Source organism: Chiloscyllium plagiosum, unplaced genomic scaffold, assembly GCF_037043375.1.
Source record: "Chiloscyllium plagiosum isolate Xiang-an unplaced genomic scaffold, Cpla_swu_hap1 HiC_scaffold_18, whole genome shotgun sequence".
Lineage (NCBI taxonomy): Eukaryota > Metazoa > Chordata > Chondrichthyes > Orectolobiformes > Hemiscylliidae > Chiloscyllium > Chiloscyllium plagiosum.
Window position 1 is genome coordinate 75883246 of NW_028270156.1, and position 14882 is coordinate 75898127.

The 14882-nt window shown below is 43.4% G+C and overlaps 1 protein-coding gene across 1 annotated transcript in view; it reads right to left on the reverse strand.

Annotated features, from left to right (window-relative positions):
* Positions 1-14882, reverse strand: part of LOC122547675 (mucin-5B-like) — a 79737-nt gene that overhangs the window by 26493 nt on the left and 38362 nt on the right. The window contains exons 4-6 of the mRNA XM_087996796.1: positions 2836-3010; positions 920-951; positions 636-813 (exon numbers count right to left, since the gene is read on the reverse strand). Of these exons, the coding sequence (XP_087852922.1) occupies positions 636-813; positions 920-951; positions 2836-3010 (385 nt within the window). The remainder of the gene's footprint in view (positions 1-635; positions 814-919; positions 952-2835; positions 3011-14882) is intronic.

Sequence of the window (14882 nt, forward strand, 5' to 3'; positions counted from 1 at the left end):
TAAAAATCATGTATTTTTATTTTTCTGCATTATTGATAGTGGACTGAATTGGGAAAATAACCGTTTTAAAAACCATGTGTTGTTGAAGAATTGCTGCACTGTTTAAACCAGTAACTTGAATCCCATTCCAAATGCTGTTTACACAACTGCTTTTTAAGTGAAAGACTAGTTACAGATGAGCTGGAGCTCAATCAACAATAACTGTTTGAATGAAGAATCTCTGGAATAATGTGGGAATTATGACACTTACATTGTCTGTTTACCAAAGCCCTATTTTGAACATACTGAAAGAAAATAATTTTTTCATTAAGCTGCAACTAGCCTAAGAGTGCGCTTATAGATTCCCGATTACCTCAAAACTGATGCAAAGGTGAGATTATACTACTTTTGACAGCCATTTCATTTGAAATTCCAATTACTGTCCTGAATTACATCATAGCTGGTTTGTGTTGCCAGGACTTAAGTATTAAATTAACTTCATTAACAGTTTGCACAAAGAAACAAAACCTATTTTTAGGCCAAATAGGCATTGTATGCATAAATTTGGTGCCATTTTTGGATACTGGAGTATCTTACCCTGCAGCTGCACAATGAAATATTGATATGGAGCATAATTGTCCACATGCCTCACTTACCACACTTAGATACTGGACAGCAAGGGTCACTGTCACTTGTCTTGACTACTGGCACAAAACCTTGGCCTTTGCATACCACTGGTGGTAATGGTGAGCATTTATGGGGTTTGCAGACAATGCTCAATGTTGTATTGTTGCAGGAACAGTCTTGACAATTGTCTTGCCACGTTTCGCCAACCTATCGTAAATACATAAAGTTGTGTTAGGAAATCAACATGCAGAATAAAACTGAAATGAATGCTAAATGTAGTGACAGATATTATCTGGTCAACAAAAGAACTTACCTGTCTACGTTTTCCATCAGGTCCTATACAATCTATTAGATTAAAACAGATAACAAATAATGCTTTATAAACTGCTGTAGCATCAAAGTTCATTAAATACTAAATAATCAAAAGAGAAAGAAAATATAAATCTTATTCAGAGAGGTAAGAATAAGTGATTACCAATCAGGAGATGCAAAGACTAGTCCAGGCCGTAAGGAGACCAGAATAAAGGACAAAAGGGCTCAGAGACATGGAAGGCCATAAGGTGACCCCAAGTATGGGGTCGAGCATGTTAGGTGGTGACTAACATGACATTCCCACTGGTACCACCCAATTACCTAGTAATCAGCTCATTAACAGCTGACAATCAGCAGAGAGTATCTTGCCCTATCACAAGCCCCAACACTGGTGACCGAGACTGTAGCTTCCTGGGCCCTAACATCCTTCAAGTTGACTGCGCAGGAGATTGGGTGGTAAGAAGGTAAGTCTTTTTGTTTCTTCTAGGCAAGGGATGGGGGGGGGGCACAAAGGATAGACATCAGAACCAAGGACAGAGGTGTGGCATTCAGAGACCAACCACTTACATCGGACTCTGAGGGGTGCTGAGGGTTGAGAGGTATAGAATTATAAAATCAGGAGGAGCATGCATAGGGTGAATAGCTAAGAACGTTTCCCCATGGTAGGAGAGTCTAAAACTAGACAGCATAGTTATAAGGGGAGACGGAAAAGATCTAAGAGGGACCGAGAGTCGACGTTTTCATGCAAAGGCTGGTGCATGTGTGGAATGAACTGCCAGAGGAAGTGGTGGAGGCTGGTACAATTGCAACATTTAAAAGGCATCTGGATGGGTACATGAATAGGAAAGGTTTAGAGGGATATGGGCCAAATACTGGCAAATGCACTAAGATCAGTTTAGCATATGTAGTCAGCACAGATGAGTTGGACTGAAGCATTTGTTTCCATGCTGTATAACTCTATGACTCTGACTGATGGATGGAGCAGCTAGAGCCACCACCCAAACCAGCAGACAGGTTGCCATGGTTTCCCAATCAAGAAACCAACCATCCTTTTTACCCACCAGAGGACAGATGATGGGGAGGTTGTGGGTTGAGACCCTTAAAAGTCCATTAGTTGCATGTTTACATACTTATTTCCTGGCAAATTCTAAAGATCCCAGTAGACCTTCTTGCCTAGCACTTAATTGCTGAGGTGACAAGAAGGGGATAAGTTTCTGTCTAGGGTCAACTTGTTACATTATTTCTCCTTCTTGCCATCCCTAACATTTTCCCCAGTGAGGAAAAAGCTGTGTCCCCGTGTAATCTTTAACACTGAAGACAGATTTACCTGTCTAATTGAGGAACCAGTGCTGTGCAAGACTGTGCAAGGCTCTCCAGACATATGGTTACTGAGATTTGCACAATAATGGCAGAAGATCTTTCACCTTAAAGTGCAACTTGCTTTGCCCAGCCAGTAGCCATCAAAGGCACTGTGGCTACTGCATTACCATTATCTGTGGTCTCTGTGACCCCTCAAACAACTCCATAAGGTCAGTCAAGTGAGATTTTCCCGTTCAAAATCCACACATGCCATTCTTTATCATTTTTCTTATCTTTACATGTCTTTTTATTGGTTTCTTACATTGGGATTTTGCTAATTTCTCTACCAATGATGTGAGCCTGATTGATCGATTATTCCCTGGATATGTAATGTCACATTTCCTAAATATAGAAATTACATGATCAATTTACCAGTGATGTGGTATGACACCTTTTTTTCGTGTCTTGCTACATATTAAAGATGTTGCATTGTGGGACAGGCAATTTTTGCAATTGAGCAGTGAACCACATATTGCTGATTTAATGTACAGCCTTCATCTCTGCAGCTTTTATATCACTATTTAATTTTGGCAATGTAGATATGCCTCCAGTACTTACAGTCACATTTATACTGATAACAACAGCCAGATTCATCATAAACTCTTTTTGGTTGCAGTCCATTTTGACAGGTAACTGGTTTAATTGGTGGACACTTCAGTGGAACCACAGAAATGGTGTTGTTTCCTGTACAGATTCCTACTGTACAATTTTCAAGCCTCCAAGTTTCATTCACCTGTGGTTTGTAGGGAGAAAAGGAAAATACATCAAGATTTAGAAGCATTACAGAATTCCCGTAGCTGAAGAGGGAGAAGACTAGGACTCAGGAGAGAGTTGTGGCTGTGAGAGCTGCTCTTGGTTTTGAAATTTTTTTCAGTGCGCAGCTGGATTTACTCACTTCCTTGAGTCGGTAATTGGTGTTGTTAGAAGTTTTGCATTTTTTTTGAAAATTAAAAAACAAACTAAACAAAAAAATTGAAAGGGATAAGGAAAGAGGTTTTCAGGAGAGAGACAATGTGGTAAGGCTGGAGAACGAAGAATTGCATAAGATCAGCTATTTATGAGAAGCTGCTAACAAGTGTAGTTTCATAGCTGACAGTCTGAGAATCAGTGCAGTTTCACAGCTGTCAGACTGCGAATCAGTGCAGTTTCACAGCTGTCAGACTGAGAATCAGTGCAGTTTCACAGCTGTCAGACTGAGAATTAGTGCAGTTTCATAGCTATCAGACTGAGAATCAGTGCAGTTTCACAGCTGTCAGACTGAGAATCAGTGCAGTTTCATACCTGTCAGACTGAGAATCAGTGCAGTTTCATAGCTGCCAGACTGAGAATCAGTGCAGATTCATAGCTGTCAGACTGAGAATCAGTGCAGTTTCAGAGCTGTCAGACTGAGAATCAATGCAGTTTCATAGCTGTCAGAATGAGAATCAGTGCAGTTTCATATCTCCCAGACTGAGAATCAGTGCAGTTTCATATGTGTCAGACTGAGAATCAGTGCAGTTTCACACCTGTCACACTGAGAATCGGTGCTGTTTCACACCTGTCACACTGAGAATCAGTGCAGTTTCACAGCTGTCTGACTGAGAATCAATGCAGTTTCATAGCTGTCAGATTTTGAATCAGTGCAGTTTCACAGCTGTCAGACTGAGAATCAGTGTACTTTCATAGCTGTCAGACTGAGAATCAGTGCAGTTTCACACCTGTCACACTGAGAATCAGTGCAGTTTCACAGCTGTCAGACTGAGAATCAGTGCAGTTTCACAGCTGTCTGAATGAGAATCAATGCAGTTTCATAGCTGTCAGATTTTGAATCAGTGCAGTTTCACAGCTGTCAGACTGAGAATCAGTGTAGTTTCATAGCTGTCAGACTGAGAATCAGTGCTGTTTCACACCTGTCACACTGAGAATCAGTGCTGTTTCACAGCTGTCAGACTGAGAATCAGTGCAGTTTCACACATGCCAGACTGGGAATCAATGCAGTTTCATATCTGCCAGACAGAGAATCAGTGCAGTTTCACAGCTGTCAGACTGAGAATCAGTGCAGTTTCACAGCTGTCAGACTGAGAATCAGTGCAGTTTCATATCTGCCAGACTGAGAATCAGTGCTGTTTCACACCAGTCAGACTGAGAATCAGTGCAGTTTCACAGCTGTCAGACTGAGAATCAGTGTAGTTTCATAGCTGTCAGACTGAGAATCAGTGCTGTTTGACAGCTGTCAGATTGAGAATCAGTGCAGTTTCATATCTGCCAGACTGAGAATCAGTGCAGTTTCATATGTATCAGACTGAGAATCAGTGCAGTTTCACACCTGCCTGACTGTGAATCAATGCAGTTTCTTACCTGCTAGACTGAGAATCAGTGCCGTTTCATAGCAGGCAGACTGAGAATCAGTGCAGTTTCAGAGCTGTCAGACTGAGAATCAGAGCGGATTTATAGCTGTTAGACTGAGAATCAGTGCAGTTTCACATCTGTCAGACTGAGAATCAGTGCAGTTTCACAGCTGTCAGACTGAGAATCAATGCAGTTTCATAGCTGTCAGACTGATAATCAGTGCAGTTCACAGCTGTCAGACTGAGAATGAGTGCAGTTTCATATGTGTCAGACTGAGAATCAGTGCAGTTTCACAACTGTCACACTGAGAATCGGTGCTGTTTCACAGCTATCAGACTGAGAATCAGTGCAGTTTCACAGCTGTCTGACTGAGAATCAATGCAGTTTCATAGCTGTCAGATTTTGAATCAGTGCAGTTTCACAGCTGTCAGACTGAGAATCAGTGTACTTTCATAGCTGTCAGACTGAGAATCAGTGCAGTTTCACACCTGTCACACTGAGAATCAGTGCAGTTTCACAGCTGTCAGACTGAGAATCAGTGCAGTTTCACAGCTGTCTGAATGAGAATCAATGCAGTTTCATAGCTGTCAGATTTTGAATCAGTGCAGTTTCACAGCTGTCAGACTGAGAATCAGTGTAGTTTCATAGCTGTCAGACTGAGAATCAGTGCTGTTTCACACCTGTCACACTGAGAATCAGTGCTGTTTCACAGCTGTCAGACTGAGAATCAGTGCAGTTTCACACATGCCAGACTGGGAATCAATGCAGTTTCATATCTGCCAGACAGAGAATCAGTGCAGTTTCACAGCTGTCAGACTGAGAATCAGTGCAGTTTCACAGCTGTCAGACTGAGAATCAGTGCAGTTTCATAGCAGGCAGACTGAGAATCAGTGCAGTTTCAGAGCTGTCAGACTGAGAATCAGTGCAGTTTCAGAGCTGTCAGACTGAGAATCAGTGCAGTTTCACGCCTGCCTGACTGTGAATCAGTGCAGTTTCTTACCTGCTAGACTGAGAATCAGTGCCGTTTCATAGCAGGCAGACTGAGAATCAGTGCAGTTTCAGAGCTGTCAGACTGAGAATCAGAGCGGATGTATAGCTGTTAGACTGAGAATCAGTGCAGTTTCACATCTGTCAGACTGAGAATCAGTGCAGTTTCACAGCTGTCAGACTGAGAATCAGTGCAGTTTCATATCTGCCAGAATGAGAATCAGTGCAGTTCACAGCTGTCAGACTGAGAATGAGTGCAGTTTCATATCTGCCAGAATGAGAATCAGTGCATTTTCACAGCTGTCAGGCTGAGAAACAGTGCAGTTTCATATCTGCCAGACTGAGAATCAGTGCAGTTTCACAGCCGTTAGACTGAGAATCAGTGCAGTTTCATATCTGCCAGACAGAGAATCAGTGCAGTTTCACAGCTGTCAGACTGAGAATCAGTGCTGTTTCACAGCTGTCAGACTGAGAATCAGTGCAGATTCATATCTGCCAGACTGAGAATCAGTGCTGTTTCACAGCTGTCAGACTGAGAATCAGTGCAGTTTCAGAGCAGTCAGACTGAGAATCAGAGCAGTTTCACTCCTGCCAGACTGGGAATCAATGCAGTTTCCTATCTGCCAGACTGAGAATCAGTGCAGTTTCATATCTGACAGACTGAGAATCAGTGCAGTTTCATAGCTGTCAGAGTGAGAATCAGTGCAGTCTCAGAGCTGTCAGACTGAGAATCAGTGCAGTTTCACACGTAAGACTGAGAATCAGTGCAGTTTCATATCTGCCAGACTGAGAATCAGTGCAGTTTCACAGCTGTCACACTGAGAATCAGTGCTGTTTCACAGCTATCAGACTGAGAATCAGTGCAGTTTCACAGCTGTCAGACTGAGAATCAGTGTAGTTTCATAGCTGTCAGACTGAGAATCAGTGCTGTTTCACAGCTGTCAGACTGAGAATCAGTGCAGTTTCATATCTGCCAGACTGAGAATCAGTGCAGTTTCATATGTATCAGACTGAGAATCAGTGCAGTTTCACACCTGCCTGACTGGGAATCAATGCAGCTTCTTACCTGCTAGACTGAGAATCAGTGCAGTTTCACAGCTGTCAGACTGAGAATCAGTGCAGTTTCATATCTGCCAGAATGAGAATCAGTGCAGTTCACAGCTGTCAGACTGAGAATGAGTGCAGTTTCCTATCTGCCAGACTGAGAATCAGTGTAGTTTCATAGCTGTCAGACTGAGAATCAGTGCTGTTTGACAGCTGTCAGATTGAGAATCAGTGCAGTTTCATATCTGCCAGACTGAGAATCAGTGCAGTTTCACAGCCGTTAGACTGAGAATCAGTGCAGTTTCATATCTGCCAGACAGAGAATCAGTGCAGTTTCACAGCTGTCAGACTGAGAATCAGTGCAGTTTCACAGCTGTCAGACTGAGAATCAGTGCAGATTCATATCTGCCAGACTGAGAATCAGTGCTGTTTCACAGCTGTCAGACTGAGAATCAGTGCAGTTTCAGAGCTGTCAGACTGAGAATCAGAGCAGTTTCACTCCTGCCAGACTGGGAATCAATGCAGTTTCCTATCTGCCAGACTGAGAATCCGTGTAGTTTCATAGCTGTCAGACTGAGAATCAGTGCTGTTTGACAGCTGTCAGATTGAGAATCAGTGCAGTTTCATATCTGCCAGACTGAGAATCAGTGCAGTTTCATATGTATCAGACTGAGAATCAGTGCAGTTTCACACCTGCCTGACTGTGAATCAATGCAGTTTCTTACCTGCTAGACTGAGAATCAGTGCCGTTTCATAGCAGGCAGACTGAGAATCAGTGCAGTTTCAGAGCTGTCAGACAGAGAATCAGAGCGGATTTATAGCTGTTAGACTGAGAATCAGTGCAGTTTCACATCTGTCAGACTGAGAATCAGTGCAGTTTCACAGCTGTCAGACTGAGAATCAATGCAGTTTCATAGCTGTCAGACTGATAATCAGTGCAGTTCACAGCTGTCAGACTGAGAATGAGTGCAGTTTCATATGTGTCAGACTGAGAATCAGTGCAGTTTCACACCTGTCACACTGAGAATCGGTGCTGTTTCACAGCTATCAGACTGAGAATCAGTGCAGTTTCACAGCTGTCTGACTGACAATCAATGCAGTTTCATAGCTGTCAGATTTTGAATCAGTGCAGTTTCACAGCTGTCAGACTGAGAATCAGTGTACTTTCATAGCTGTCAGACTGAGAATCAGTGCAGTTTCACACCTGTCACACTGAGAATCAGTGCAGTTTCACAGCTGTCAGACTGAGAATCAGTGCAGTTTCACAGCTGTCTGAATGAGAATCAATGCAGTTTCATAGCTGTCAGATTTTGAATCAGTGCAGTTTCACAGCTGTCAGACTGAGAATCAGTGTAGTTTCATAGCTGTCAGACTGAGAATCAGTGCTGTTTCACACCTGTCACACTGAGAATCAGTGCTGTTTCACAGCTGTCAGACTGAGAATCAGTGCAGTTTCACACATGCCAGACTGGGAATCAATGCAGTTTCATATCTGCCAGACAGAGAATCAGTGCAGTTTCACAGCTGTCAGACTGAGAATCAGTGCAGTTTCACAGCTGTCAGACTGAGAATCAGTGCAGTTTCATAGCAGGCAGACTGAGAATCAGTGCAGTTTCAGAGCTGTCAGACTGAGAATCAGTGCAGTTTCAGAGCTGTCAGACTGAGAATCAGTGCAGTTTCACGCCTGCCTGACTGTGAATCAGTGCAGTTTCTTACCTGCTAGACTGAGAATCAGTGCCGTTTCATAGCAGGCAGACTGAGAATCAGTGCAGTTTCAGAGCTGTCAGACTGAGAATCAGAGCGGATGTATAGCTGTTAGACTGAGAATCAGTGCAGTTTCACATCTGTCAGACTGAGAATCAGTGCAGTTTCACAGCTGTCAGACTGAGAATCAGTGCAGTTTCATATCTGCCAGAATGAGAATCAGTGCAGTTCACAGCTGTCAGACTGAGAATGAGTGCAGTTTCATATCTGCCAGAATGAGAATCAGTGCATTTTCACAGCTGTCAGGCTGAGAATCAGTGCAGATTCATATCTGCCAGACTGAGAATCAGTGCTGTTTCACAGCTGTCAGACTGAGAATCAGTGCAGTTTCATATCTGTCAGACTGAGAATCAGAGCAGTTTCACTCCTGCCAGACTGGGAATCAATGCAGTTTCCTATCTGCCAGACTGAGAATCAGTGTAGTTTCATAGCTGTCAGACTGAGAATCAGTGCTGTTTGACAGCTGTCAGATTGAGAATCAGTGCAGTTTCATATCTGCCAGACTGAGAATCAGTGCAGTTTCATATGTATCAGACTGAGAATCAGTGCAGTTTCACACCTGCCTGACTGTGAATCAATGCAGTTTCTTACCTGCTAGACTGAGAATCAGTGCCGTTTCATAGCAGGCAGACTGAGAATCAGTGCAGTTTCAGAGCTGTCAGACAGAGAATCAGAGCGGATTTATAGCTGTTAGACTGAGAATCAGTGCAGTTTCACATCTGTCAGACTGAGAATCAGTGCAGTTTCACAGCTGTCAGACTGAGAATCAATGCAGTTTCATAGCTGTCAGACTGATAATCAGTGCAGTTCACAGCTGTCAGACTGAGAATGAGTGCAGTTTCATATGTGTCAGACTGAGAATCAGTGCAGTTTCACACCTGTCACACTGAGAATCGGTGCTGTTTCACAGCTATCAGACTGAGAATCAGTGCAGTTTCACAGCTGTCTGACTGAGAATCAATGCAGTTTCATAGCTGTCAGATTTTGAATCAGTGCAGTTTCACAGCTGTCAGACTGAGAATCAGTGTACTTTCATAGCTGTCAGACTGAGAATCAGTGCAGTTTCACACCTGTCACACTGAGAATCAGTGCAGTTTCACAGCTGTCAGACTGAGAATCAGTGCAGTTTCACAGCTGTCTGAATGAGAATCAATGCAGTTTCATAGCTGTCAGATTTTGAATCAGTGCAGTTTCACAGCTGTCAGACTGAGAATCAGTGTAGTTTCATAGCTGTCAGACTGAGAATCAGTGCTGTTTCACACCTGTCACACTGAGAATCAGTGCTGTTTCACAGCTGTCAGACTGAGAATCAGTGCAGTTTCACACATGCCAGACTGGGAATCAATGCAGTTTCATATCTGCCAGACAGAGAATCAGTGCAGTTTCACAGCTGTCAGACTGAGAATCAGTGCAGTTTCACAGCTGTCAGACTGAGAATCAGAGCGGATGTATAGCTGTTAGACTGAGAATCAGTGCAGTTTCACATCTGTCAGACTGAGAATCAGTGCAGTTTCACAGCTGTCAGACTGAGAATCAGTGCAGTTTCATATCTGCCAGAATGAGAATCAGTGCAGTTCACAGCTGTCAGACTGAGAATGAGTGCAGTTTCATATCTGCCAGAATGAGAATCAGTGCATTTTCACAGCTGTCAGGCTGAGAAACAGTGCAGTTTCATATCTGCCAGACTGAGAATCAGTGCAGTTTCACAGCCGTTAGACTGAGAATCAGTGCAGTTTCATATCTGCCAGACAGAGAATCAGTGCAGTTTCACAGCTGTCAGACTGAGAATCAGTGCTGTTTCACAGCTGTCAGACTGAGAATCAGTGCAGATTCATATCTGCCAGACTGAGAATCAGTGCTGTTTCACAGCTGTCAGACTGAGAATCAGTGCAGTTTCAGAGCAGTCAGACTGAGAATCAGAGCAGTTTCACTCCTGCCAGACTGGGAATCAATGCAGTTTCCTATCTGCCAGACTGAGAATCAGTGCAGTTTCATATCTGACAGACTGAGAATCAGTGCAGTTTCATAGCTGTCAGAGTGAGAATCAGTGCAGTCTCAGAGCTGTCAGACTGAGAATCAGTGCAGTTTCACACGTCAGACTGAGAATCAGTGCAGTTTCATATCTGCCAGACTGAGAATCAGTGCAGTTTCACAGCTGTCACACTGAGAATCAGTGCTGTTTCACAGCTATCAGACTGAGAATCAGTGCAGTTTCACAGCTGTCAGACTGAGAATCAGTGTAGTTTCATAGCTGTCAGACTGAGAATCAGTGCTGTTTCACAGCTGTCAGACTGAGAATCAGTGCAGTTTCATATCTGCCAGACTGAGAATCAGTGCAGTTTCATATGTATCAGACTGAGAATCAGTGCAGTTTCACACCTGCCTGACTGGGAATCAATGCAGTTTCTTACCTGCTAGACTGAGAATCAGTGCAGTTTCACAGCTGTCAGACTGAGAATCAGTGCAGTTTCATATCTGCCAGAATGAGAATCAGTGCAGTTCACAGCTGTCAGACTGAGAATGAGTGCAGTTTCATATCTGCCAGAATGAGAATCAGTGCATTTTCACAGCTGTCAGGCTGAGAAACAGTGCAGTTTCATATCTGCCAGACTGAGAATCAGTGCAGTTTCACAGCCGTTAGACTGAGAATCAGTGCAGTTTCATATCTGCCAGACAGAGAATCAGTGCATTTTCACAGCTGTCAGACTGAGAATCAGTGCAGTTTCACAGCTGTCAGACTGAGAATCAGTGCAGATTCATATCTGCCAGACTGAGAATCAGTGCTGTTTCACAGCTGTCAGACTGAGAATCAGTGCAGTTTCAGAGCTGTCAGACTGAGAATCAGAGCAGTTTCACTCCTGCCAGACTGGGAATCAATGCAGTTTCCTATCTGCCAGACTGAGAATCAGTGCAGTTTCATATCTGACAGACTGAGAATCAGTGCAGTTTCATAGCTGTCAGAGTGAGAATCAGTGCAGTCTCAGAGCTGTCAGACTGAGAATCAGTGCAGTTTCACACGTAAGACTGAGAATCAGTGCAGTTTCATATCTGCCAGACTGAGAATCAGTGCAGTTTCACACCTGTCACACTGAGAATCGGTGCTGTTTCACAGCTATCAGACTGAGAATCAGTGCAGTTTCACAGCTGTCTGACTGAGAATCAATGCAGTTTCATCGCTGTCAGACTGAAAATCAGTGCAGTTTCATAATTGTCAGACTGAGAATCAGTGCAGTTTCATATCTGCCAGACTGAGAATCAGTGCTGTTTCACACCTGTCACACTGAGAATCGGTGCTGTTTCACAGCTATCAGACTGAGAATCAGTGCAGTTTCACAGCTGTCTGACTGACAATCAATGCAGTTTCATAGCTGTCAGATTTTGAATCAGTGCAGTTTCACAGCTGTCAGACTGAGAATCAGTGTACTTTCATAGCTGTCAGACTGAGAATCAGTGCTGTTTCACACCTGTCACACTGAGAATCAGTGCAGTTTCACAGCTGTCAGACTGAGAATCAGTGCAGTTTCACAGCTGTCTGACTGAGAATCAATGCAGTTTCATAGCTGTCAGATTTTGAATCAGTGCAGTTTCACAGCTGTCAGACTGAGAATCAGTGTAGTTTCATAGCTGTCAGACTGAGAATCAGTGCAGTTTCATAGCTGTCAGACTGAGAATCAGTGCTTTTTCATATCTGCCAGACTGAGAATCAGTGCTGTTTCACAGCTGCCAGACTGAGAATCAGTACAGTTTCATAGCTGTCAGACTGAGAATCAGTGCAGTTTCACGCCTGCCAGACTGGGAATCAATGCATTTTCTTATCTGTCAGACTGTGATTCAGTGCTGTTTCATAGTAGGCAGACTTAGAATCAGTGCAGATTCACAGCTGTCAGACTGAGAATCAGTGCAGTTTCATATCTGCCAGAATGAGAATCAGTGCAGTTTCACAGCTGTCAGACTGAGAATCAGTGCAGTTTCATATCGGCCAGACTAAGAATCAATGCAGGTTCATATCTGCCAGACTGAGAATCAGTGCAGTTTCATAATTGTCAGACTGAGAAACAGTGCAGTTTCATATCTGCCAGACTGAGAATCAGTGCAGTTTCATGGCTGTCAGACTGAGAAGCAGTGCAGTTTCATAATTGTCAGACTGAGAATCAGTGCAGTTTCATATCTGCCAGAATGAGAATCAGTGCAGTTTCATATCTGCCAGACTGAGAATCAGTGCTGTTTCACACCAGTCAGACTGAGATTCAGTGCTGTTTCACAGCTATCAGACTGAGAATCAGTGCAGTTTCACAGCTGTCAGACTGAGAATCAGTGCAGTTTCACAGCTGTCAGACTGAGAATCAGTGCTGTTTCATATCTGCCAGAATGAGAATCAGTGCAGTTTCATATGTATCAGACTGAGAATCAGTGCAGTTTCATATGTATCAGACAGATTTATAGCTGTCAGACTGAGAACCAATGCAGGTTCATGTCTGCCAGACTGAGAATCAGTGCAGTTTCATAGCTGTCAGACTGAGAATCAGTACAGTTTCATAGCTGTCAGACTGAGAATCAGTGCAGTTTCACGCCTGCCAGACTGGGAATCAATGCATTTTCTTATCTGTCAGACTGTGATTCAGTGCTGTTTCATAGTAGGCAGACTTAGAATCAGTGCAGATTCACAGCTGTCAGACTGAGAATCAGTGCAGTTTCATATCTGCCAGAATGAGAATCAGTGCAGTTTCACAGCTGTCAGACTGAGAATCAGTGCAGTTTCATATCTGCCAGACTAAGAATCAATGCAGGTTCATATCTGCCAGACTGAGAATCAGTGCAGTTTCATAATTGTCAGACTGAGAAACAGTGCAGTTTCATATCTGCCAGACTGAGAATCAGTGCAGTTTCATGGCTGTCAGACTGAGAAGCAGTGCAGTTTCATAATTGTCAGACTGAGAATCAGTGCAGTTTCATATCTGCCAGAATGAGAATCAGTGCAGTTTCATATCTGCCAGACTGAGAATCAGTGCTGTTTCACACCAGTCAGACTGAGATTCAGTGCTGTTTCACAGCTATCAGACTGAGAATCAGTGCAGTTTCACAGCTGTCAGACTGAGAATCAGTGCAGTTTCACAGCTGTCAGACTGAGAATCAGTGCTGTTTCATATCTGCCAGAATGAGAATCAGTGCAGTTTCATATGTATCAGACTGAGAATCAGTGCAGTTTCATATGTATCAGACAGATTTATAGCTGTCAGACTGAGAACCAATGCAGGTTCATGTCTGCCAGACTGAGAATCAGTGCAGTTTCATAGCTGTCAGACTGAGAATCAGTGCAGATTTACAGCTGTCAGACTGAGAATCAGTGTAGTTTGCACATGCCAGACTGGGAATCAATGCAGTTTCATATCTGCCAGATTGAGAATCAGTGCAGTTTCATATCTGCCAGACTGAGAATCAGTGCAGTTTCATATCTGCAAGACTGAGAATCAGTGCAGTTTCATAGCTGTCAGAGTGAAAATCAGTGCAGTTTCAGAGCTATCAGACTGAGAATCAGTGCAGTTTCACAGCTGCCAGACAGAGAATCAGTGCAGTTTCACAGCTGTCAGACTGAGAATCAGTGCTGTTTCATAATTGTCAGACTGAGAATCAGTGCAGTTTCATATCTGCCAGACTGAGAATCAGTGCTGTTTCACACCTGTCACACTGAGAATCGGTGCTGTTTCACAGCTATCAGACTGAGAATCAGTGCAGTTTCACAGCTGTCTGACTGAGAATCAATGCAGTTTCATCGCTGTCAGACTGAAAATCAGTGCAGTTTCATAATTGTCAGACTGAGAATCAGTGCAGTTTCATATCTGCCAGACTGAGAATCAGTGCTGTTTCACACCTGTCACACTGAGAATCGGTGCTGTTTCACAGCTATCAGACTGAGAATCAGTGCAGTTTCACAGCTGTCTGACTGACAATCAATGCAGTTTCATAGCTGTCAGATTTTGAATCAGTGCAGTTTCACAGCTGTCAGACTGAGAATCAGTGTACTTTCATAGCTGTCAGACTGAGAATCAGTGCTGTTTCACACCTGTCACACTGAGAATCAGTGCAGTTTCACAGCTGTCAGACTGAGAATCAGTGCAGTTTCACAGCTGTCTGACTGAGAATCAATGCAGTTTCATAGCTGTCAGATTTTGAATCAGTGCAGTTTCACAGCTGTCAGACTGAGAATCAGTGTAGTTTCATAGCTGTCAGACTGAGAATCAGTGCAGTTTCATAGCTGTCAGACTGAGAATCAGTGCTTTTTCATATCTGCCAGACTGAGAATCAGTGCTGTTTCACAGCTGCCAGACTGAGAATCAGTACAGTTTCATAGCTGTCAGACTGAGAATCAGTGCAGTTTCACGCCTGCCTGACATGGGAATCAATGCATTTTCTTATCTGTCAGACTGTGATTCAGTGCTGTTTCATAGTAGGCAGACTTAGAATCAGTGCAGATTCACAACTGT